The sequence below is a fragment of the Pygoscelis adeliae genome, unplaced genomic scaffold (genome assembly GCF_000699105.1).
Source record: "Pygoscelis adeliae isolate BGI_AS28 unplaced genomic scaffold, ASM69910v1 Scaffold208, whole genome shotgun sequence".
In the NCBI taxonomy this organism is placed as follows: Eukaryota; Metazoa; Chordata; class Aves; order Sphenisciformes; family Spheniscidae; genus Pygoscelis; species Pygoscelis adeliae.
In genome coordinates this window covers 936,795-959,876 of record NW_008825290.1, presented here as the reverse complement: position 1 = coordinate 959,876, position 23,082 = coordinate 936,795, and the positions used below count along the sequence as shown (strand labels likewise).

General features: G+C 42.0%; 3 protein-coding genes across 3 annotated transcripts in view; 1 reads left to right on the top strand and 2 right to left on the bottom strand.

Moving 5' to 3' along the window:
- LSM3 (LSM3 homolog, U6 small nuclear RNA associated (S. cerevisiae)) overlaps positions 1-329 on the bottom strand; it is a 3,959-nt gene extending 3,630 nt beyond the window's left edge. Inside the window, exon 1 of the mRNA XM_009329946.1 lies at positions 273-329. Coding sequence (XP_009328221.1) covers positions 273-329 — 57 coding nt within the window. The remainder of the gene's footprint in view (positions 1-272) is intronic.
- A 360-nt stretch (positions 330-689) lies between these two features.
- XPC (xeroderma pigmentosum, complementation group C) lies at positions 690-13,123 on the top strand. The gene is made up of 15 exons (XM_009329931.1): positions 690-883; positions 1,800-1,927; positions 2,769-2,892; positions 3,891-3,975; positions 4,493-4,650; positions 4,862-4,982; positions 6,367-6,456; positions 6,900-7,835; positions 8,308-8,468; positions 8,727-8,808; positions 9,256-9,390; positions 9,892-10,061; positions 10,392-10,485; positions 11,029-11,118; positions 11,784-13,123. The coding sequence occupies exons 2-15, from the start codon at positions 1,864-1,866 to the stop codon at positions 11,994-11,996; spliced, it is 2,523 nt and encodes an 840-aa protein (XP_009328206.1). The 5' UTR covers positions 690-883; positions 1,800-1,863; the 3' UTR covers positions 11,997-13,123.
- Positions 13,124-14,591: 1,468 nt separating this feature from the next.
- TMEM43 (transmembrane protein 43) overlaps positions 14,592-23,082 on the bottom strand; it is a 15,449-nt gene continuing 6,958 nt past the window's right edge. Inside the window, exons 6-12 of the mRNA XM_009329930.1 lie at positions 22,063-22,132; positions 20,176-20,246; positions 19,889-20,010; positions 19,195-19,269; positions 19,012-19,113; positions 17,367-17,484; positions 14,592-16,399 (exon numbers count right to left, since the gene is read on the bottom strand). Coding sequence (XP_009328205.1) covers positions 16,197-16,399; positions 17,367-17,484; positions 19,012-19,113; positions 19,195-19,269; positions 19,889-20,010; positions 20,176-20,246; positions 22,063-22,132 — 761 coding nt within the window. The 3' untranslated portion in view covers positions 14,592-16,196. The remainder of the gene's footprint in view (positions 16,400-17,366; positions 17,485-19,011; positions 19,114-19,194; positions 19,270-19,888; positions 20,011-20,175; positions 20,247-22,062; positions 22,133-23,082) is intronic.

Genomic DNA, 23,082 nt, shown 5'->3' with positions numbered 1-23,082 from the left:
CTGGCATTGCGGGGGAGCTAGGGAGCGGCGAGTGTCAGCTCGCTTTTAGGGCAGCGCTGGACCTCGGCAGCCCCCGTGAGGGAAAGGGCTGCGACCTCAGGCTGGAGGCGTGGATCACTCTTCTCCACAGTGCCGGAGGGCGGGGCGATTCACGCAGAAAACGGGGGTTTAAATCCGTGTGTGAAATGTCCGGCGGGGCCCACGCGCTGTCTGGAAGCACTGACAAAGGCTGAAAATCGGGCACCGAGCGACCCGGAGAGGGTTTGACTCACCTCAGCCGTGGCGGGGCTGGGGGCACCCCTGGCGGCGGCCGGCGGCGGCCGTGACATGCGGGTCCGTGTCCCAGGAGGTGCCCTGAAAAAAGTTCTCCAGAGCAGCTTCACAAAACAATAATCTCTTGTGAGTGGCAAGTACGATGCTTGTTTTCCAGCAGACTCCATTGGTAGGATTACAGGAATCTTTATGTACTTCTTGTGCATTACATTATTATGAGTATTTTCCTTAAAAAGGTCTTGTTGTTCAATTCTTACCTATTTATTCAGAAACAATGATATGCTCATCATCGTGAGTGCTCACTTTCTTCTGTGGCTGGCTCTAATGAAGTCCGTGGAGGTATTGTTTCTGATTGCCATGGAGATAAGACTTCATCCTTTAAGGTATCTTCCTTTCTTCTGTCCCATGCAGATGATTTTGAAGAGGAAAAGCCCAGTATAAAGAAGAACGACTCAAAAGCTCTGGCTAGGAAGAAGGAAGAAGATTGCGATACTGGAGTTTCCAACTCAGCAAATAAGCCTTCAAAACAAAAACGGGCAAAATCACTAATAAAAGAAAATAAAAAAATTACTAGAAATAAAGGTAATCGTAACAAAGAGGAAACTTGCAGGTAAGTTTACTTATTATCATTCGAGTCTATAGGAGCTCTCTGTTCATGGTTACATCTTATTTGTTTAGGGTCCAGTGCTGCATATGTGCATGTGAGCAGTTTATTTTAGGTTATCAGTCCAATTTAGTACATTTGTGTCACACAGCTGGACAGAAGTACCGTCTTATTCACTGCAGAGTCAGTCCTGAGGAAGATGGTCTGTATGGGAAGCAATTATGTAAGCCTTTTCAAATTCAGTGGTTTAAATATAAAATTTTATTCCATTTGTTATAGTTTTTACGTGGGACTAGGGAAGCTTTATGGAATCCAGCATGAATAGAAATGTTGGCCTGAGATTTGGGTTTAAAATGATGAGCAGAAATCTTTAAACATATCATTCTCTGGTGTTTTTTGGAATCCAAATATAATATCAGCATGGTCTGCCCATGGAGATTGCTATAGAATGAATTAATAAAGAGAAATTAAGCTGATTGGTCTCATTTCACTGGCCAGCCAGAGCCTTGGGTATTAGTGTAGTGAAAGAGAAACAGCTCCAATTTCAGTACACTCTGAAGGTTCAGTAAGAACAAATGATTCAGTGAACCATTTCTCCAAGGACTGATTTGTACAAGCTGTTCTAAAGGATGGGGCCTTTTGTAGGTTCAGGGATCTTCCTAAACATCCTTGCAGAACCAGGACCTAAGTTTGCACTGAAAAAGTGTTGCTCCATTGACCCCGTGCTTATTTATGGCAAAGGTGGTTTCCCTTACAGAGAAGGTGTCTGTGGTTTAATTGTCAAATACTCAATGTGTTGTTACTGATGCAGAGGTCATGCTTCATTTATTTCCCTATTTTTAGTGTGTTCTTTCTCTATTTTTCTTAAATAAACAAGCACCTACACTTCCTGATGCTGAAGCCATTTTGATAATTTTAACAGTGACTCGCTGAAGCCCCCTCAGAAGGAGATAAAGTTGAAGAGAGAATTTCCTGTTAAAAAAGAGATGGATGAAGACAATACTGACGATGATGATGATGAAAGTGAAGATGAATGGGAAGACGTGGAAGGTAACAATTGCGTGTTTATTCTTTTTAAGGAGTAAATATTCTTACACACTTTTTTTTTGGTAATTTGATTTTTGAACCATTTCTCATTTGGATTCAGGTAAATGTATATACTCTGTATACCTAAAGTATGCTCCATGTGCATATCTGTATCTTTAAAAGCTCATATCTCCCAATGCTTTTAGAATGGTTCCAAAGTAGAAAAACCCCAGACAACTACTGACCTGATGGTAGTGCCTTGAATTTGACTATTTGTTGGCTTATGTTAAAATTATGCTACCATGCACAAAGCACTTCCTCAGCTGTTTGTGTTGCCTAATATTGAGCAGCTAAGAATGAGTCGGTTTGAAGATTCAAAACTGCGACTTCCTAGTAAAGGAGAGTGAAGATGAAACCAACTGAGCTGTTTGATTAGGTGGCCATCAACAAACTGTGAGAAGAATCATGATGATCGTAATCTTCGTGTTTTGCTGCTACAGATTTATGCCTTCTAAAGTGAACAGTTGTCAGTTTTTTTCTTTGCTGCTCTACAAGTAGCCTTCACGTCACATCTGCTTCATTCACCTTTTTCCTGTTTGTCAGTTTGCCTATGGCAGTCACTTGCCATTAGACTGTGCTGAGCTGATTCCTCAACAGCAGGTGACTGGCATCCCACAGTTATTTGAAATAACTGAGCACACACAGTTTTATGGAAGATCCAGGAGCTGGTAATTACTGGGGATGTTCTGTTTGTAGGTTGTTTGAACACTTGAGAAGGATAGGTAGGGTCTTACCCCCTTGTCAGACCTCCCTGGAGCATCTATTCCATGTTTACTTATCATTTAGTAATATTTTGTTTTTCCAGAACTCCAGGAACCTGCCACAGATGAGTTAGAAGAAGCTGCTGTTCTTCCGGCAGTGGTGCTGCCAAGAAATCCTGTCGAGATAGAGATTGAAACCCCAGAGCAGGTGAAGAAAAGAGAGAGGAGGTAAGAACAGGGGAGGCAGTGGAGGGCTGTTACAGGATGAAGTTAAAAATACGCTAAGTTTTGACTGTCACTGACTTGCTCAGTTCTGGGTGGAAATCCCCACTTTGTGCAGACTGTGGAATGCACAGTTGAGTTGGAATGATGCGAGGTCATGGGATGGAGAACAGTTTTACCAAATTTTAAAATTTTTACCATAATAATAAATTTTAACAATTTTACCAAAAATCTTCAGTGGAAGTTGGTGGGAATGGAGGTTTTTCAGCTTCCTTGAAAATCAAGCCTCTAACTTCATTGTGCTTTAATATCTACATTTCCAAACCAGGAACAGTAGTAGCTCTCTTCAAGGAGAGCTGTGGGTGAATGGCGTTGTTGCACTGCAGATATCTTAACAGCTCAGGTGGAAGCCTCTGTGTGCCCGTACCTGAGGTGTGAATAGGTGGGTCGAATGAATGTCCTTGGCAGCTGGGAGCATTATACCAAGAAAGGCTTTCTTTGTGTGGCGGCTGGAGGCTTGATGATATCTCATGCGGTTACAGGGTGGGCACTGTCCCAGGCCAGCCCTTCATAACAAAGCAACCAGAATATCTGTTGCCTCTAAGTTAAAAGACTTCATCAAGGAAGAGAAAACCATTTTTCCAGGAATCTGAATGGAATGCTAGCAGTAATCTAAAAGTCAAACAATTCAGACAGTGAATTATAACTTTAATATGGAGCTGTCCAAAGCTGTCAGGTAGGAAACTGTAGGCACATAAAGTTAGGTGGAATTTAGGCCATCTGAATATACCCAAGCTCTCAGTAGTTGGGTATGTGGAGTTCACAGTTTATCAGTCATGTGCAGCCTGTATGCCTATTCACATAGCCGGTAACTAAACTTTTGTAAGGATGCACAGAAGATTTTCTGGGATGGATTCTCTTTGTGAACTGATCCAATTCAGCAATCTAGAAAGGCAGGTCCATAGAAAACCCTCAACATCCATTTCTTTTGTAATCTTATGCAGAGAAAAAAGAAGAGCCGAGTTTGAGATGTATCTTCGGAGAATGATGAAACGTTTCAGCAAGGAGGTTCGTGAGGACACACATAAGGTATTGGTCACAGAGAAACCTGGCAGAGAAAAAACTGAGCATAAATATGTCTGAACTGATTCATAATGAAGACTAACTAATTTTGATCAAATAATTTGATCAAATACTAGCCGTGGCTAGTAGTGAAAAAATAAAAAGGCTGTAGTCCTGACAAATGCTCATTAGACTTCTGCTAAACTGTAAGTTAGAAACATCAGTGACTGCATTAGTAAGATTCTAAATCAAAGCAGATGTGAGTAGGGTGTATTTGTCTCCATTGAGTGTGTATCTGCTCATTCTGTTGGGGTTAAACTGTCGGTCATGTAGAGCAGGAGACACTAATAGGGGCTTCAAGGCTTTACTGTCTTCTGATGATGATCTGAAGACAGCCCTGTGTCCACTCTGTGTATGCTTGGGAGGCTTCATTGGTGCCCGTCTGTTAAAAGGAGCAGTAAAGCCTTCCTCGTCTATACCATGGACAATAGTTCCAGCAAAGAAAATCTCTTGTAAACTCACTATAGAAACTTTTTTCTCTCAGGTTCATCTCTTGTGTTTATTAGCAAATGGTTTCTATAGGAACAGGATCTGCAGCCAGCCAGATCTTCATGCCATTGGTCTATCCGTCATCCCCACCCACTTCACAAAAGTGTCTGCAGGCCAAGTGGACCTTCTCTACCTTTCCAACTTGGTGAAATGGTAAAACTCTCTCTCCTAATCATGCTGTCACGTAGAATGTAGAGCCAGGGTTCAGGGAGAGGGGTAAATGTAATTACCAATTTTCAGTGATTTTTCTGATTTTAAATACAAGGCTGAGAGTCTGTCCTTTTCACAGAAGGAAATGATGAACTATGAAGTTTAAGAATACAGTCACAAACACTAGACAATAAGTAGGTGTTTCATATTTCAGGTTTGTTGGAACCTTCACCGTCAATGATGAGCTTTCCACTGAAAAAGGAGAGCCCCTTCAGTCGACCTTGGAGAGGCGCTTTGCCATCTATGCCGCACGAGATGATGAAGAGTTGGTTCATGTAAGTGACTGGGAAGTGCAGGGTTGGTTGCTGAGTTTGCATGCTAGATCAGTGCTGCAGTGCTGTCAGGTCATGCACAAAGTGGTGTTTGAGGGATGGATTTGGAGAAAACAAATTGGTGACTTGGGTGATTCTGTGGCTTTTTTTGTTGTTGTTGTATTTTTATCTGGAGTCCTGTGATTAAATTATTCAATTTGAAACTGTGCCTAACTGGAGCCTCTAGTTCTGGTTGGTGTCACTGCGCGCTCCATGTTCTGCTGTGGATGGCTTTAGGTAGAGCGTATAGAGCTACTTGTTCTTAAGTATGCTTTACCTTCTTTTTATTGCTTTAGCAGTGTAGATCAAAGCAAACCAGCTTAATAGGTTTCTTCTGAAACACTAATTTGAGTGAGGAAATTCTTGGGCTTACTTGCAGCCAGAGAAACTCTTTACAGATCTTTGAGTTAGAAGGTTGTTACTATGAGGCACCACTGAAGGCCAAAGGAATTGAGCTTTGATTTAGAGCAGCCCGAGGCCAAGGCTTCAAAAGGACTTCAACTTTACAGTCATTTTGTGGTGGAATTGGATTAAGGGAAGAAGTGGAGTCAGTTGGTTCAAGTCACATGGAGATTTTGGTAAAACAACCGAGGGAGGGGGAAACACAGAAGATCAAATTGACAGGGGACATTTGAAAGAGCAGAAATGAGCTGCTGCTTTGCAGGTAGGTGCACGGCTTGCAGCTCTGCCCTGTTGCTGATAAAGGGGGATGTTGCAGCTTGTCTGCTGCAAAACAGGAAGCAGTTGTGGTGGCTTGGAAACCGTGGAAATGCAGAGATGTCACTTCCCCGGACAGGAGGAAAAGACAAAGCAAGCCTTGCTTAGGCAGCGTCAGTTGAGTCCCATGCAGGAAGGCAGTTGCCAGGTCACAGCTATTAGCCACTCTGTGACTGTAATGACGTTCTCTGAATGGCTGGTGTTTCTGCTGGGTTCAGCTGATGGTATGTGGTTGGCTTTGGCCATCTTTGGGAGGCAAGATTGAGAGTCATGTTACTCAGTTTTCCTCAAGAATGAGAGACTGATAGGGTAGATGGGATTTGGTTGAATTACTGCGTCTGCTCCAGCAGGATGGTTCATTTAGCCTCTTTAGGAATTGATTCCTCATCTGTGAGTTAACAGCAGTACCCCTGCCACAGCAGTAGCATAAGTAAGAGCCAGAGAAGACTGTGCGGTGCTTTAATACTATAGCAGCTGGGCTACGTACACATCTGTGCCAGTGTATACAGCACTGGGTGAAAGGTAGGAATGAAAATGATTTGTGACAGAACCCAGATTGTAAAAGAGTTTCAAGAATTTTTTTTATATACCTTGAAAAAAGGTTAAACATGCTTTATTTTTGCTTTTGCAGATATTTTTAATTATTCTGCGAGCATTGCAGCTGCTGTGTCGCCTCGTGCTGTCTTTTCAGCCTATTCCTCTCAAGGAGACAAGAGCAAAGGTAGATTTTGTTGCGTGTGTGGAATAAGGAATAGGTCACTGGTTTAGAGAGCAGGATTGAAGAAACTTTCTGGCTGTTGCAGCTTGAAGTGAATCGCTTACTGCATGAACCAGGGTGATGACAATGTTCTGTCTACAGTGCAGAAGACACAAACCCTTAATTTTTAGGTTTCTCCTTTAAAAAAACCACCCATTTTGTGTGTTTCAGCAAAGACTTCTTATGCTTCAATGGTTTTAAATTTCTTTAAAACTTAGACAGCAAACACTTGCTGCTTGAGTACATCTCTCTTCAGCCATTTGCCTGAAGTTTTCAAGTCCCTGAGACATGCAGATTTACCACGGTGGCCAACCTTTGGTCTGCATGCACCTCGTGCTGATTTCAGTCTTTTTTTTAACATATTCTTAGCCATGGTAATAAGAGTGACCTAAACTCTTTCTGTGCAGGGAAAAAGCTCATCCAAGAGGCAGTCTCTCAGCGCTACCTCTGAGGGGCAGGAGAGCTCTGCCACAACACCCAAAGCTGTGGCAAAAAAATGCCCCTGCAGAAAAGCCAAACAGGATGAAAAATCCTCAGAGAGCAAAGAAGACAACAAGGAGCCAAAGAAACGCAAAACTGCTCAGACCGAAAGGACACACAAGTCAAAGTTCACTACAGGCAGCCAGGAACAGAAGGAATCTAGTAATGAAGAGAGCAGTTTAGCAGAAAAAGATGTGCCAGTGAGGCCCAAGAATGATCGCCGGAGACGAGTGGCCTCCAAAGTGTGTTACAAAGAAGAGAGTGGAAGTAATGAGGGCAGTGTTTCGGACTTTGAGGTTTCAGAGGAGGAGAGTGATCTCTCTGATGAGGATTTTGAAACTGTCTCTAAAAGGCGGAGGAGCTCACTGGGCTCCCAGAAGTCAAAGGTAGCGGCTATAAAAAGCCCAAAAACTGAGACTTCAGAATCAAGGCTATCCAAAAATTCATATGGAGCTGAGCCTAGGCCAGCAAAAAGTACAGCTCCAGCCTTGCCTCATGCACAGAGAAAGAGAAACAAAATAATTTCTAGTGATGAGGATGACGGACAGCAGGAGGTAAGGAAAGTGATGGGCACAGACCAGTGGCTGGAGGTTTTCCTTGAACGTGAGGACAAGTGGGTGTGTGTAGACTGTGTTCACGGCAACATTGGCCAGCCCCAGCTGTGCTTCACATATGCCACAAAGCCGCTTTTCTATATTGTGGGATTTGACAATGATGGGAGTGTCAGGGATGTGACGCAAAGATATGACCCAGTGTGGATGACCGCAACAAGGAAGAGTCGTGTGGACCCTGAGTGGTGGGAAGACACGCTGCAACCGTATAAAAGTCCCCATGTGGAAAGAGACGAGAAGGAGGAAAATGAGGTAAATTGCAATAGGTTATTCAGGACATTTAGTGCCAGGAGTCCAGTCCTTGGATTCTCATTCAGGCAAAAATCATTAGGAATCTTTCCATGAGGAAGGAAGTTTGTATTTGAGCTTGAAATGTTCAGATTGAGCATGTTTTAAAGGAAATATACAATGACAGATTAAAATAATATCAAATTGACACTGTTCAGAGAAATCTGGATAGTAAAAGTACTGGACAGCCCGTGCTGGAAACTTACTGATGTGGTTTCTGTACAGTTTGGCATTACCCTTCTTGGAGAGAGTCTTTACAATACGTAGATCTAGGTACACATCTAAGTACCTATTTGCAACAAGAATGCTTTGGTCTGTTGGCTCATCTGATTAAGTTTCTGGTGTTTTTTTCCTTTGATCCATACTATAATCATTTTATTACAAAGGGTAGTGCAAGAGAGTTGTGAAAACACTCTCCTTTGTATAATTCCTACAGTTTCAAGTTAAGCTTCAAGATCAACCTCTACCAACAGCAATTGGCGAGTATAAAAACCACCCTCTTTATGCACTGAAGAGGCACCTCTTGAAATATCAGGCGATCTATCCTGAGTCAGCTGCTGTCCTAGGGTACTGCAGGGGAGAGGCTGTCTACTCCAGGTGAGTGGTGCACATGTTGTCATGTGTGACTGTGATCTTTGTAACAAATTTAAGAGCTAATTTGTGTGAAGACCACGATGGTATCAGCAGTAGTCTCAGGCCACATGCATAGACAGGGTGAGGCATTTAGCTGCTCAGACAGCATTTGCGTATTACTTAGATACAGCTTTTTTACAATTCCTAACGTGAATAACAGTTTGGAAGTCTTTTATGGAGAGACTTCAAAACTCTTATGGTGCTTCCTTCTGGCCTCTTTAGAGACTGTGTACACACGCTGCACTCCAAGGACACTTGGCTGAAGCAAGCTCGAGTGGTGAGGATTGGAGAAGTACCTTACAAGGTAAGAGGGTTTGACTTCCCCCTGTGCAACACATCTGCTCCTGAAGTTCAAGCTTAATTCTGTTTTGTTTTTTGCCTTCTGTCAGCAAATGTAGATTTCTCACTTGCTTGCATGGTTTGTGGTAGCTGCACTGTGAATCTACTGTGCCTGTAGTTCTGATATACTACCCAAAGCCCAGCTATCTCTTCTTCCCACCCCAAGGGTATCTAGCAGAACTGCACCCTTTTCATCTTTAAAGGCATCCTAGCGTTTTATATGAACTGCAGGATCTGGCTCCCTGTTGCATACAGGTGCCGTGGGTTATCATTTATAAGCAATGGATGCTGAAGCTAGGAAATAGACATTTCTTCTCTCCCAGAGCCTTCTCCTTTGATGTCCTAGGAAAGTCTGAAATCCCTGGCAGCTTCTTGCTGTGGTGTTACAGGCTTGGTCATTGTGTTTGCACAGATGGTGAAAGGATTTTCCAACCAGGCGAGGAAGGCGCGCCTTGCAGAGCCTGCAAACAGGGACAAAGAGGACCTGGCACTGTTTGGTCGCTGGCAGACAGAGGACTATCAGCCACCTATAGCAGTGGATGGAAAGGTAGCTAGGGAGGCAGAGGGCTGGTGTTAAAGGAATTGTTTGTGTGGAGCTGTGGGCTTTATTTTTCTAAAGTTCATGTTTCAGAGGTGAGATCAGTCAATAACGTCTAGATTCAGGATTAAGAGTTCTGAGGTAACTGTACCCAGGAGGAAATGGTGAAAACTTCATTGAGGCCTTTCTTTCCTGAGTACAAGTAATGAGTGCTAGCAGTGCAGACTGCTAACTTCATGATTTTGTTGATCTAATTTGCCTACCCCATGTTTGTTTTGCTAATTCTCTGCATTACAGCCTGAGTAACGAGGCCTGGGCAGAGAACATAACTAGGAGATAACCATGCAGCTAAAATCTAGGCTTGTGCCTTCTCATGTGAATATTAATCGGATACCAGAGTGGAATGTAGCAGGTCAGAAGGAAGGGAGAGTCCGTGCGTTGCAGCAGGGATTTTCACCTCTCTCCAGAGAGCAGGAGTGTCACCATTTCTCTTTAATTTTGCAATAACAGGTTCCTCGGAATGAATATGGAAATGTCTACCTCTTCCTGCCATCCATGTTACCCATTGGCTGTGTGCAGCTGAGACTCCCAAACCTGAACAGATTGGCGCGGAAGTTGGACATTGACTGTGCTCAAGCCATTACTGGATTTGATTTTCACGGTGGCTACTCGCACCCAGTGTATGTAAAGCTGCTTTGTTGCAGCTGATAGATTTTGATGTCCTGCAGAAGCTGTATACCGTGTGTTAAGGAGTACATGCCCTCCTCTTTTGTGCTAGTAGTGGCAGTGGAGTCAGTGGCCCTGGCATACAGAAGTGCATTTATATGCTGTAGGAGTCTGCACTTGTGTGGGGAGGATAGGTGATGAGTTACACACTTAGATCCTATGAGACTGAGAGATGGTTCTGTCAATATTCAGTAGCTTGCTTTTGGTTTGGCTGGGTCAGCAGGCATTTGCTCCCTTTCTTTTTTCTTCTAGTAGCTGACAGAGGATTGTGTTCTCCTTCCTAGTACCGATGGCTACGTTGTCTGTGAGGAGTATAAAGAGGTCCTCATTGCTGCCTGGGAGAACGAACAAGCGGAAATAGAAAAGAAGGAGAAGGAGGTGAGAATTACTTTTGCAGCTTCCTTATTGTTACATTTATTAAGTAAATTTCATTTAAACTGTGGACAGTCGAACAAGGGTGGGCTGTGTAAGCAACAGACACAGAGCTCTGTGACTAGCTCTCTGGCTAGCTGCATCCCCCAAATCCCCCATTTTGGGCTTGCTGTCCGGGCTGCAGTGGGACGCAATACAAGCGTGTAGCGATATCCGAAATAGTGCTTACTCCGGAATAGTTTTCCGTGGCTGCTGGGAAACAAAAATGAGGAATACACATATGAGGTTAAAGTTGGAGGTGGTGCTGGTATAATTTACAGTCCGGATGCACATTAGAAAGTGACAGTAATTCATGTATTTAGCAGATAATTGGACACCAGTACATTTTACTCTTAAGAATCCTATTGGCCTATAATCTTTTAATGTGACACATTTAAGTTGGCGTGGGTTTTTTTAATGGCAGTTTAAAATCTTCAAACTTCCATTTTCTGTTGGTGTAAATACATTGACACTTACAATAGTAAATTTTTCAATAACAATCCCACACAGAAGCGTGAGAAAAGAGCTCTGGGGAATTGGAAGCTGCTGACAAAAGGACTTCTTATCAGAGAGAGACTGAAGCAACGCTACTCCATCAAGGTATTCTGCATTTCTATTAGTGATTTCTTTTTCAGGATGATACTTCTCGACCGAGAGATTTTTTCCAGTCTTTCCAATGTGTTATGTTTCCAGCTGTAGAGTGTAGAACTTCCAGAGTGTGGTTGCTCAAAAATCTTTCTCGTTCCTGTTGTTAGCATGTGACTAGCAACTAGTAAAAAAAAACTACACCAGAAATTCGATGTGGTCATGTCCATGAAAGATTCATTATTGTTTAACAAGAGATCAGTGTTTCCCAAAGCATCATTTATTTTGGTATTAGTTTCTGTTTTGACATAGCCCCTTCCTAGATTTATTCCTCCAAGCCAAGCAAGTAGCTAACAGGATGAGAGGGGGCTGCTTTTTGTTATGAAGTCAGATGTTTTAGTTCTTAATCTTTTCCCCATTGAGAAAGGTGAAAGTCATGATCTTTTTAAAGCAGGTTTATTTTTACTATTCCGCAGCCAAAAATATTTTGCTTGTGTTGAACAAATGCTTGACATCCAGGAATAGAAACACACTGCTTTGGGCAAGAAGCCCAAACCAGAGCAGCCAACTTTTGTTATGTCATTAAGTGTCACTGTGATGGAAGACAAGCCCTTGCAGAAGGAGGTAGTTACGAGTGATTTCCAGAGCAACTTTTCGATTTTCACACCTGCTTTTTCCAGACTGAGCCGTCAGCACCTGAGACAGAGAAAGGAGCGAGATGCTCTTCTGATGAAGAAGGAGGTCCGAGTTCAGAGACTGCAGTAGGGAATGTGGCCATTTCTTGGCCCCAAAATCGCCAGTTAGAGAAAAAAAAGGAAGAGGAGAAAACCAGAAAGAGCAAGCGAGAAAAGAAAGGAGAAGCAGCACAGTTGTTCCCTTTTGAGAAACTGTGATCAGAACAAGCGTTTCTTTGCCGTTTCCAGATGCAAGAACAATAGTCACAACAAAAGCATCCTTTGCCAGTTAAGGACTTAGTCTTCCTGTGCACTTGTGTTTCTGAGCTACCGGGGACCACCCTAATTCAGTATCAAGAGTTTCTTTTGCTGTCACAGGTAATTAGGTTCATCCTTTGATCCTTGGACTTACGAGAAGCAGATGTGCAGTTGTACCTTCTGAGAAGATCACTTTGTGCTGTTGGGGTTTTTTGCTCTCTTTTGTATCACTCAGCACTAATAATTCTGTTTTCTGAGGCATTCTTTTCATTAGCACTGTCTTTTCCCATTTTTCTCCTTTCCATTTTTTCCTGCTTGCTCACAACTAAAGCATGCAGCTGCTATTTAATAGTCTGTGGTGAGCTGGCCAAAGGATTACTAACGCCGCCCTCTTTGATTCATACCTTATCCAAATCAGTGGTGAGGTAGAGTTCTGGTCTTACTGTCTCATCATCACAGAAGGGGAAATACTTCCTCTAAGGTGTAAAAAAAAAAAATGCAATCAAGGTTTGGAGGAATCTGAAAATCGACTTTCTAAAGAATACCTGCCTTTTGTGAAAACTCAATTTTGGCTTTTCAGCCTACGATCTTCCTTTACTTTCAGAAATCTTGTGCATTAGAAGGGAGAAGCCCTGTCCTCATTTCAAACTTAGGGTTAAATATGTCTTCTTAAGTAACTTGAATATATACATATTTGTTTCAGTTTTGTTTTATCAAGACCACGTGGATATGTTCTGGAGCAAAACATGTAAAACTGGCTGAGTGTCATTGTCAGAAATGAAATTCACTGAAACCAGAGAGCTCTTGTAAATGTTATCCAGTCCCTAAGCATTTAAAAACTGTTAAGAAAGGAATGTTAAATCTACACAAGCTTTTCCTGCAGTTTTGTAATAGAAACGCTGATCTGTCTTTTGCAGTATTTTTATAATTGAGTTACACTGACACTGTCTCTTTAAAAATAGAGGGTAATACAGTCTAGTCATTGGTGGACACGGTCACAGATTGAAATGCAAGAAAATGGCTTACATTTAATTATGTTCAGAAAAAACTCTATTTTTGTACTGTATTTGTAGAACAAAATAAAGTATGGAAAAAGAGTGTGTTGTCCATTAACACCTCCCTTCCAGCCAGCTCATTCTTCTGTGAGCAGCTCTGTTTCCCTGGAAGGACTCTTACGCAAGGATAAGAACACCCTGTAGTATTTCCAGAAGTCACGAATCGGGTCCCAGGATATCCCAGAGCTGGCTGCTTGTGAATTGTTTCAGTGTTAAGGGACTTCATTCCGAGTCATTAGCTTTTGCTACTGAATTCTAAATAAGTAAAGAGCAACCTAAGTTGGAGGCTTGGGGAGTAGATACGACCTGTATATAGGGCTTCAAGAACAATTCTAAGTAAGTCTTGCATGAACTGGTAAAACTGCAGAGGGCACAGAGGACATAGTTCCTTCTGTGTTAGTCATTGTGCCGATACGCAGGATACATCCTGGGATGAGTACTTGGAATGCGAGGGCCGCGTCCAGCTCCGGCTGGTATCGGTAATTTGACATCTGCTTAAAACGGAAGGGGGTACCAGCTATACCGAGGCGACTCCCTACTTCCTAACGGGACACTCAGCACAGATACACGAAGTTACGAGTCTAGTGACTATTTATAGTCAGCAGGGATAGAGACAGTAACATCTTCAGATGGCAGCTACATAGGCAGCCAGCTCTCCTAAACTAAGCACACAAAAGATGAAAGGGTAAATACGCTTTAAGGGAGACCAGAGCAGAAGGGGATGATGGACAGATCAAGTGCACGTTCTGTCAGATTTTGGTAAGGAAGCAGGAGAAATACTGCTTCAGTTGTTTCTATGGAAACGTCGTTTGTGTACGTGCAATGAAAGTGAGCCTTGGCTCCACCAGCACGCCTGGCCTGGGAAAACACGATATTCTTGCCAGTGAAAGGAGTCTGTCTTTATTTTGCATCATTCCTGCGTGCACACTATTACGTAAGACAAAAGCATTTTAAGCTGTTGAATGCATAGGTAAACCCCCAGTCTCTTTAAAAATGCAGGAGGCTGTATCCAGTCGGGTTGAACCATCATATTTTTCAAATGATCTCACGGAGGCAAGGAAGTTACTATTACTTAAGTAGTCAGTAGTGGGGAGTGAAACCATGGTAGGCTGGCATCAGCCTTCCATCACACAGCAGTATATAGGCCAGACAGCAGCTGTGCTGTTATTAGGAACCTGCTTCCCAAAATGGGGATGTATTTGCAGGCCAAACAAAACCCAACTGCACATTTATCTCAACCAACAACAGAAAACTAGTTCACGTGGAAGCTACAAACTAATCCTCCAGGTAGCTGGACACTATTCCTGGACATGAAACGTGCAATGCTTAAATGTAATAAAAAATAAGCCTACAGACCAACCTTTTGAAAATTGTATTTTATTAAATATACAAAAGCTCAGCACTTCTGTAGAAAATGGTATCTTCATCTCTAATATGGTAATGCTGGTTAGTTTCCTGCATCATTGGTAAGGCAGCAGTCCAACACTTGTTTTTCTCCCCAGTGGAGTGCGATTCTTAATTGATGGAGCAAAAGTTGGTGTTAGGGAGCAGCGGAAAGACTGTGCAGTATCGCTAATGCATGCCAGCTGCATCCATGAGGCCATTTGCACCTCCCATAACCTTTCACTCACTACTACTGCTTTTACCAGAGGAACAGAGCCATGAGACTGAATTGACAACATTCAAATACCAGAAGAATGAAAAGAACTAAGGCTAATAAAGTAATTACTACTTCTCAAAAATTCATGATTTGTAACTCAGATCTCTATTTCAGTACCATTTGTAGTAAACATTTGCTTCTACGTATGTTCAAGTTAAGTTCCTTTGGTACGGGGAGCACATTTCTCCTGACGGTCATAACAGGATTTCATAAATGAAGACATTATTTTTGTACTGAATTGTGTATACTTACAGAAGAAAACCCACTGTAGTGCAGGGAGGGCACATCTGGAAGCCAGACTTCAGCTAGGTCAAGAGAGACTTAAAAACACCACAAGGTAGTCTCTAAGCTCAAGTACTGGTTACAGCAGAAATACGTAAACATGAGCCATCACAGCACTACAAGAAGGCATTCCTCTAACATGATATAAAGCTCAAAATTCAGGCCACTAAAGTTTATGAAATCTAATCAGGCAAAAATGTTTTCATTATTTAATTTCATGGAGTATGTTCATTATCTTTACTAAGTGAAATTCAAGAGAGAAACAGTATACACAGCAAAAAACCCCAAATATTTTACAGAATATACATTCAATTATAAAAGTTAATTTTGTTTCAAGGCAGCAGGTTTTATTTTTAAAGGTCAGTGACCTCTGAGTATCCCCTTAAATAAGTGCAATTCCAAGTTAAATTTTTGAAACAGTTATGCAATGGTATAATCCACGCTACCATTTCAGATGCTTAACCAAGAACAACTTCAGAGACTTTTAAAAAGTTGGGGGAAATCAATGCTTTCTGACAAATCTGCCCTACCTCAGAACACCGCTAACCTGGCCACTCATTATTTCAAGTTACTTTGAAAATCCTCAGTCCAAAAGCATACATTATGCATTAAGTATTATGTGAAATTCAATGAAGTTGTGTTTTCCTTTGAACACATAAACTTCCAAACGCATCAGCCAAAGAAGCGTACGTGACTGTGCATGTAAGAAAAGGCAGCAGAGGGAGCATTTGTCAGAGACGGGTACACACACGTATTTCCTAAGGATATTCAATCACGGTCCATGTGATAAAGATGGCACTTTCTCCAGAATACACAAGGTGCCCCACCTGTCAGTGAGGAGTTGCCAGTTCTCAATTCAGGGGGAATGAGTAAGTGGTAAGAGGTACAAATCTGCTTGTTCACCAACTCATCATCAATACAGACACTCGCTCCAAAATGCTTTTTTCCCCCAAAGTCCATGTCATTGACTTCCTACAAACAGCATCCTATAGTCATATTTTTCACGGATAATGTGTCTCAACAACCATGTTCAAGCCCCCTCCCCAACTCCCGGTGCACACTCCTGAACTGTGATATGTGGTAAGCATGCTGCAGTAACTGGGACAGAAACGCACTTGAAAAGTTTCTAACCAGGATTCAGCGCAAAACCCCATCACCTACTTCTCACTGCTGCTTCTTTGGTGGAACACGAGATTTCGCAACCACAATTGGAACTACAGAGAGCAACCCGATCAGCAAAGCCCAGAGAGGGCGGTAGAAAAGCCAGCCAACGGAGATGGTCAGGAGCGACAGCGAACTGGCTACGCAGAAGGCAAATGCTTTTAATCCAATGTTAACCAGATCTCTCACAACAGGAAACCAGTCCACTGCAGAAAGAATTAAACAAGGGATGAAGCAGTTGACAAGATGACAGTTTAAAAGGAAGTCTTATTCATGCCTAGGATTTGCACGCTAACTATTGCAATCAAAAGACAGACTCAAATTATTTATCAAGAGCACTGGATACGACATTTCAGCAGGGTATCCTCAAGGCATTTGATAATTAAGCAACAGCTAAATATCTAAGACGATGGTATCCTAATCCAAAATTAAGTCTGAAGTCTTGTCCAAGGCTTGAGAGGCAGTGTAGCCTGATAGCCTTGCAGCTATGGAACAAGTCTAGGGCAACTGATACAATATGCTAGCACAAAAATTAATTTCTGGCAACAATAAATCTTGCAGTAGCATGTATATAGATAAGTAAATAAGAAAAAAAAAAAAGAGAGCGCACTGCTACAAAGCAAGTGATAGCTTTGATGTTTGAAGTTTATACAAGTTGGAGGCACCATCCTGCTTTTCTCTAAGATTTTATTCCAACATTTTTCTATGCTAAAAGGATAAACAAAAACCTTTTTCACTGTGTGTTCACAGTAGTGTAGAAGAACCAGACACAAAGACATGTTACTATACAACTACTAATTAAGACCTGTTGGGGGACCACTTGCGCACGGGTGTAGAAAGTAATTGGATTGCAGCACCTTGAGTTAGACCTGAAAGAACCAGCCCAATGTGTGCTTCGGCTTCTGATTTTGGTAAGCACTGGGCTGGGATCTTCTGAGACTGGCAATAGATACTCGTGTATTTTTTTTTAATGTTCACAAAGCAACCATCTGGTTCTGGGATCCTGTTTACCTGCAATTGCCTACAGTGACTTTCAGATCAAATCCAATCTGAGTTCAAACCAGACTCCTCCTGACCTCCAAATGAATTAATTGCATATGTGGGCAAGAGAGGACCTCTCTAGGGATTATGATCCTATTTCTAAATCATTTTACCTTTCTGTGAAAAACTTACCCAAAGTGTAAAAGATTCGGGTCATTAGGCTGATGCCTACGAACATTGCTAGCCAGCCTGCTGCACGGAGGGCCCAGGTCTTCATGGTGTTACTCTCATGCTCTTTCTGAAACACTTCCTGAAAACAAACACCATTACATGCAGCCCGTTTCTCAATTTCTTTTGAGATCTTCTTGATTCCAGTGTATTAGGAGCAAACCAGAGCCGACGGCATTTTAGGAGTACAAATTCTCTTGTAGAAGATGTATTGTGGCTCATTCTGCAGGGTCTTTTTGCACAGTATTGCTGCACACTACAATAGATTCGAAGTGCAGCACAATGGAAACCAGCATTTTTCTAAATTAAGACAGCGAAACAAGCACCGTTCGACACACTATAACCACAGGCAGAAAGCACAGAGTTTTTGCTGCTAATGGATACATTCAACATTACTGTGGGAAATAAAGACACTAATAAGTAAATGTAATCAGGAGGAACAATCTGACTTCACTGTGTTTGGAGGAAGAGAGAAAAGACAACAATATCCACTGATGACTGAAGGAAAGGTATATGAAAGAAAGCAAGTAGGATGCAGGGAAGAAAAGATAAAAGATAAAAGGTATGTGTATATTGCATAAGGCAAAGCAAAGCATCTATTTGCAAGAATTCTGAGTAAGATTTTTTCAAAATGGGTTGTGTGCCCCTCTGGCTCTATAAAACACACACATGAATATGGCTAAGACATAAGAAAGCACTTAATGGGAAAAGACGTGTATGACGATTGACTACTTGTACATACAAGTACTCTACGAATTATTAATTTGTAGTGAGTTAATTTCCAATGAACTAAAATTCTGTCTAATGAAGATTCAGAGCTCACAGCAGAGAGCTGATTCTCCTGCTACTCTCTTTCAACTCCAAACAAAAGCCTTTTTAACTGCTTTTGGGAGCTCTTGTAAATACTTGGCATCTGGGATTTTTGCAGCAGGGCATGAAACAATCATTAATGGAAACAAACCTACTAAAAGGAGTAAATGAATCACCAAATTGCCAGAGCATGCAGGATTTATTGGAGCATAATGCTCTGCCTGAAGGTTCTTTCTCAGCCAGAATAGCAATAAACATTTCAAACAAGCCTAAACTCCTGTTATTAGAAGCTGAAGAGAGGATAGCTCCTACGGTTTGTTTAATTAAAGCCCAATTTTTACTATTTTTACATATGACCTTTTCAAAAGCACATGCTTGCATGTGTAAGTGGGAAACTACCAAAGAGCAACTAAAAGCAAAATGAGAAGGCACAGAAACAGCCTTTAAAGCAAAGGATGTTCAGCAGCAACACAAGGGGATTTTAAAATAATAAATATATAGCTACCTTAGCCATGGTTCCTTTTTAAAATTAAAAAAAAAAATCAGGAATAACTATAGCCAAATTATGTACTACTAGTGGGCGAAGCATGGCATTTTGCTGCAACACAAAGAACGTGCAGAAACCTGGAAGGCAAACACAGGCTATAACGTGTTGTCCTAGAAAAAGGAGAGAGAAAAGCCAATGTTTACATTGAGCATCTCCTCCTCTAGAGCAGGTCTGAAGGAGAATGAGAACTTACTCCCCTGCTGCTTCTGCACTACCATCTCCAATTTTAACTAGTACAGTGTGGCATCTCACCTCCACAGAGAGATCCCCAAGGTACAGAATCTGCAGGACATCTCCAGACTTGGTATGATATGGAACCAGTTGATCGCCTCGCTGGCGAGCAATCACAGTCACCTTGGAAGAAAGGGAAAAATATTTACCGGTTACTGAGTTGGGAACAGAGTTTGCAAAATACAGAAACAGCTGAAGACTCACCTTATCAGCAGAGCCCAAATGGGGGTCATCTCCACTCAGACCTGCATAGAAGAACGAGACACGAAGGTCTCCCACCTACAAATGAGAATACTGGAAGTCAAGAAAGATTTCTTTACAAAGGAGAATCACAGAAAAGACAACTCTGCATGGGAACGCTCTTGATATATCAACACTTTTTCTGAACGTTTATGTCAAGCCAGAGGATACCCAGAATGATTTCCAAGCTGTACTTTTTTCAGGCCTAGTTGACAGCTGAAACAGGATAGCTCAAATGCTGTTTTGCAATACCCCCCCACGATTTAGCTGCAGGAGCACATTAACACCAAAGAGATCCTATGTTCATCCCTTGCCATTTCATCTTTTGGCAGAGAAGGGCAGGCAGCACAAGCTGACAACAAGCTATTTCACTGTACTCCGTTCAGTACAGCAAGGCAGAGGTAGAACCCACCTCCCAGCACCATCCTGTGTCTTTCCATTTAAAAGCATGGCAGACTCAAGAAAACAGAAGACAAAGAAGCAGGATCAGAAGCTTCCTGCAAGAGAAGCACTCATGCTGAAGGACTGTACTAAGGGTGTCGTCCTATGTGATGGTCTGCACTCCAATTTTTACATGTTTAAATAGAAATGGGACATGCCCCAACTTTCTTTTTCACACAATAGTAATCACTGCTTTGGTTTATCTTTCTCATCTTACTTCTGGACGCCTGGGGTTCTCGCTGTGGTAAAAGTAATCTCCTCCTCGGGTAACATCAGCATGTGGATCCTCAAGGTTTGACAAGCTCAGCTGCTTGAAGTCATCAATTTTATCCACAAGACCTAAGCAGAATAAAGAAACAAGCTCAGGTCCGGTGTCTAACTTGGAGCAGCCAATTTGCTGGCTGGCTTCCCGATTATCACTTGAAATGACTGCCATTGTGGAAAGAACCAAAGTCCACTGCTGATGCAACAACAGACACAAAGCCAGTACAAAGCAATCCTTACCCTTGGAAAGAACAAAGCTGCCAACCTGGACGTTAGGAGAAACAGCAGTGAAAGACTCCACAGCCATGGCACTGAGGAACAGAGAGAGCCCCTGATTAGTCCCAGAATTATGATCAAACTCTTGATTTGCAGTATGTAATATACAGCACATAAAAGGTACTATGTCAAACATAAGAAGAAACTCAAAGAGCTAAATGGCTGTCATGATGTGAAAACAAATCCATCAAGAAACTGTGTCCAGACTTCATAGTGTTGGAGCCATTAAAATACGACAAGATATGATTGTCTCATCCCCTCGCCTGACCTTCCATTCACACTATAGGATTTCACTAGTTTTTTCTGTACTGAACCTATAATGGGCTGAAAGAGAGTTCAGCTCTTAGGAAGCTGTTCAGTGGTGATATAGAGGTTTTGAGAGACAATGAATTAATCACATTCCTAGATGAATTCCTGCAACATTTAACTACGCTCATAAATGCACTTTATTTCTAGCCTGAATTTGTTTAGCTTCGGCTGTCAACTGCTAGTTCTTACCTGCTAAATTAAGAAACCTATATCATAAATCTTCTCCCTATAAAGGTACTTCTACATCATGGCCAAGTTAATTAAATTCCAAACTCAGAAATGCTTTACTTACAGACTTGACTTCATTCTCCTGAGTAGTACTACTAGAATCTCCTTGGCAGTAAACAACAGAGTTTATTTTCACAAATGTCTAAGTTGCATAAAAAGATAAGATGGATGGACAGAAGGAAGATGACATGTAATACACACTTAAAATAGAGTCTCATTAATGCTAGGCACGAATTCTAAAGTTCAGCACACCTGCAGACATCGTGCTGTCTCATGCAAGGATCCTCTACAGTTACGCTCAGTCTCCTTGGTTTGTACCAATACACTCAGATGAAATGTTCTTAGCTGCAGCACTTTTTAAATTATGTACTGCAATAGCACTAAATGAAAAATGTTTCTTACTCTCAACTGGAGATTTGCATTTACTGGAGAATGCTTAGAGAATTTTCATTAACAAAAAAGCGTGCATGGGGAGGAGAGACAAAGCAGGCGTGTCATCTGTGCATCCTTTTTTCCATTATCTCTTGTCTATACAAGTCTGCTAGTTGGGACTTATAATCAAAAACACATAGATCTTCGCTTTCGCTCCTGAAGTAGTACTTCCAAATAAAGGACAGTGTATTTGGATGAGCCCACAGAACCAAAACAAAGTTCTGGAGATTTTGCAAAGTTCAAAGTTTTGTTGAAATAGTGGTCCTACTATCTCTCCAGTTGTATTTTTCACTCGCACATGATGGTTTTTGCCAGATGGCATCCTGCATCCTCAGGTGCTGTGAGAATGACAAGCAAGCTAAAACTTAGCATTAAAAATGGCACATTGTAGTGTAACTAAAATGCTGCAGATGAGAGAGACACGAAACAAATTATGTAAGGGCGACTGCCACAAATAAGCCTGTGAGCTCACGCATGCTAGCTTAGAAAAAGCAGCATGCAAATGGTGCGACAAGCTCATGGGATGCCTGCTATTCTAACCCTGTACTTGTAATAGAGGAAAGAATTAGTAATAGACTGCACTAACAGACAATAAAAGTCAGAAAGGAACCCATTCAAGCTCTCCTACATGGGGACCACATGGTCCAGAGGTAATATAATAATAGCCTGATGTCCAGCCATTGCTAACGGATAGCTTAATTCCGGTTCCACCAGGCAGCTTTGAACTGCTCTCTAATCTCTCTATGCCTTAATTCTCCCAACTACCAAAAGACGAACAGTTTCCATAGACTTCACTGTGTCATGAAGATTAGTCATTTAGCTTTCATCTTTGATCAGATACAGTGACAGAATCTAGAGGGACTGTGCTAGGTGGTAAATTACCTAGGGTTTTTGTGTCCAATTTCTCGATCAAAGTTTCTGCTGTTCACAACTTCTGATTTCCATTCAGTATCTAAAGAAAATTATATGAAGGTTGAGGACAAAACAGGAAAAATTGCCACTCATATCTTAGGTATTGAAGACACCTTTCAATCAATGAATCAGTTCTAAGTTACACTTGCAATAACAACGTTTACATCAAAGTATGTATGTGATAGTCCGTACTGATACTTAAATCCATCTTCCTAGCGTATTAACGAGGAATGGCAGGATTTCGAAAAAAAAGGATTTTAGCAATAAAATTGTAACTCAACTTCACTCAGTGGGAGCTTTACTGTTGGGTTTGATTCCTGGCTCCACTCTGGGAATAATTGGGTTTTGTGAGGAAAGGCTGTGAGCTCTGCTGGAACTAGCAAATTTCAGTGCAGTCAAGCAACAGATAGAGATAGTACCTGTATGTGCCACTGTCAAAAATGCATAATGCTGCCTTCGTTCAGGCCACAGCAGCCTTCCCACATCCCCAGAACAGATTCCAGTAGGTTTCTTATAACTCCTACAAATCTAAAGCCCTTTTTTTGAGCAGCTTCCGTACTAAATATAGCTTGCTCTACTTCCATGAAGGAGAGGAAATGAGGAAGGAAAGGGAGTTCGGTTCAACAGTGGAGTAGGGATCATTGTAAGGGATAATCTGGTGTATTGGGGATGTGGCAAGATTTTGGTAGTTGGGGGGCTGCAGGGGTGGCCTCTGTGGGAATTGGTCAGAGGCTGCCCTGTGTTGGACACAGCTGGCTCCACATCAAACCCACTGCAGGCTACAGCTGAGCCCATCAGTGAAGTTCGGGGCACTTCTGTGAAAACATTTTTAAGAAAGAGCAGAAAACACCAAATGGGGAAGGGAGGGAACAAAAAGGAGTGAGAAACAACAGAGGGAACACCAAAGTCAGAGGAGAAAGTGCTCCACAGCAGAGCAGATATTCACTGCAGCAGGGGGAGAGTCCATGCTGGAGCACGGGAAAAGTGTAA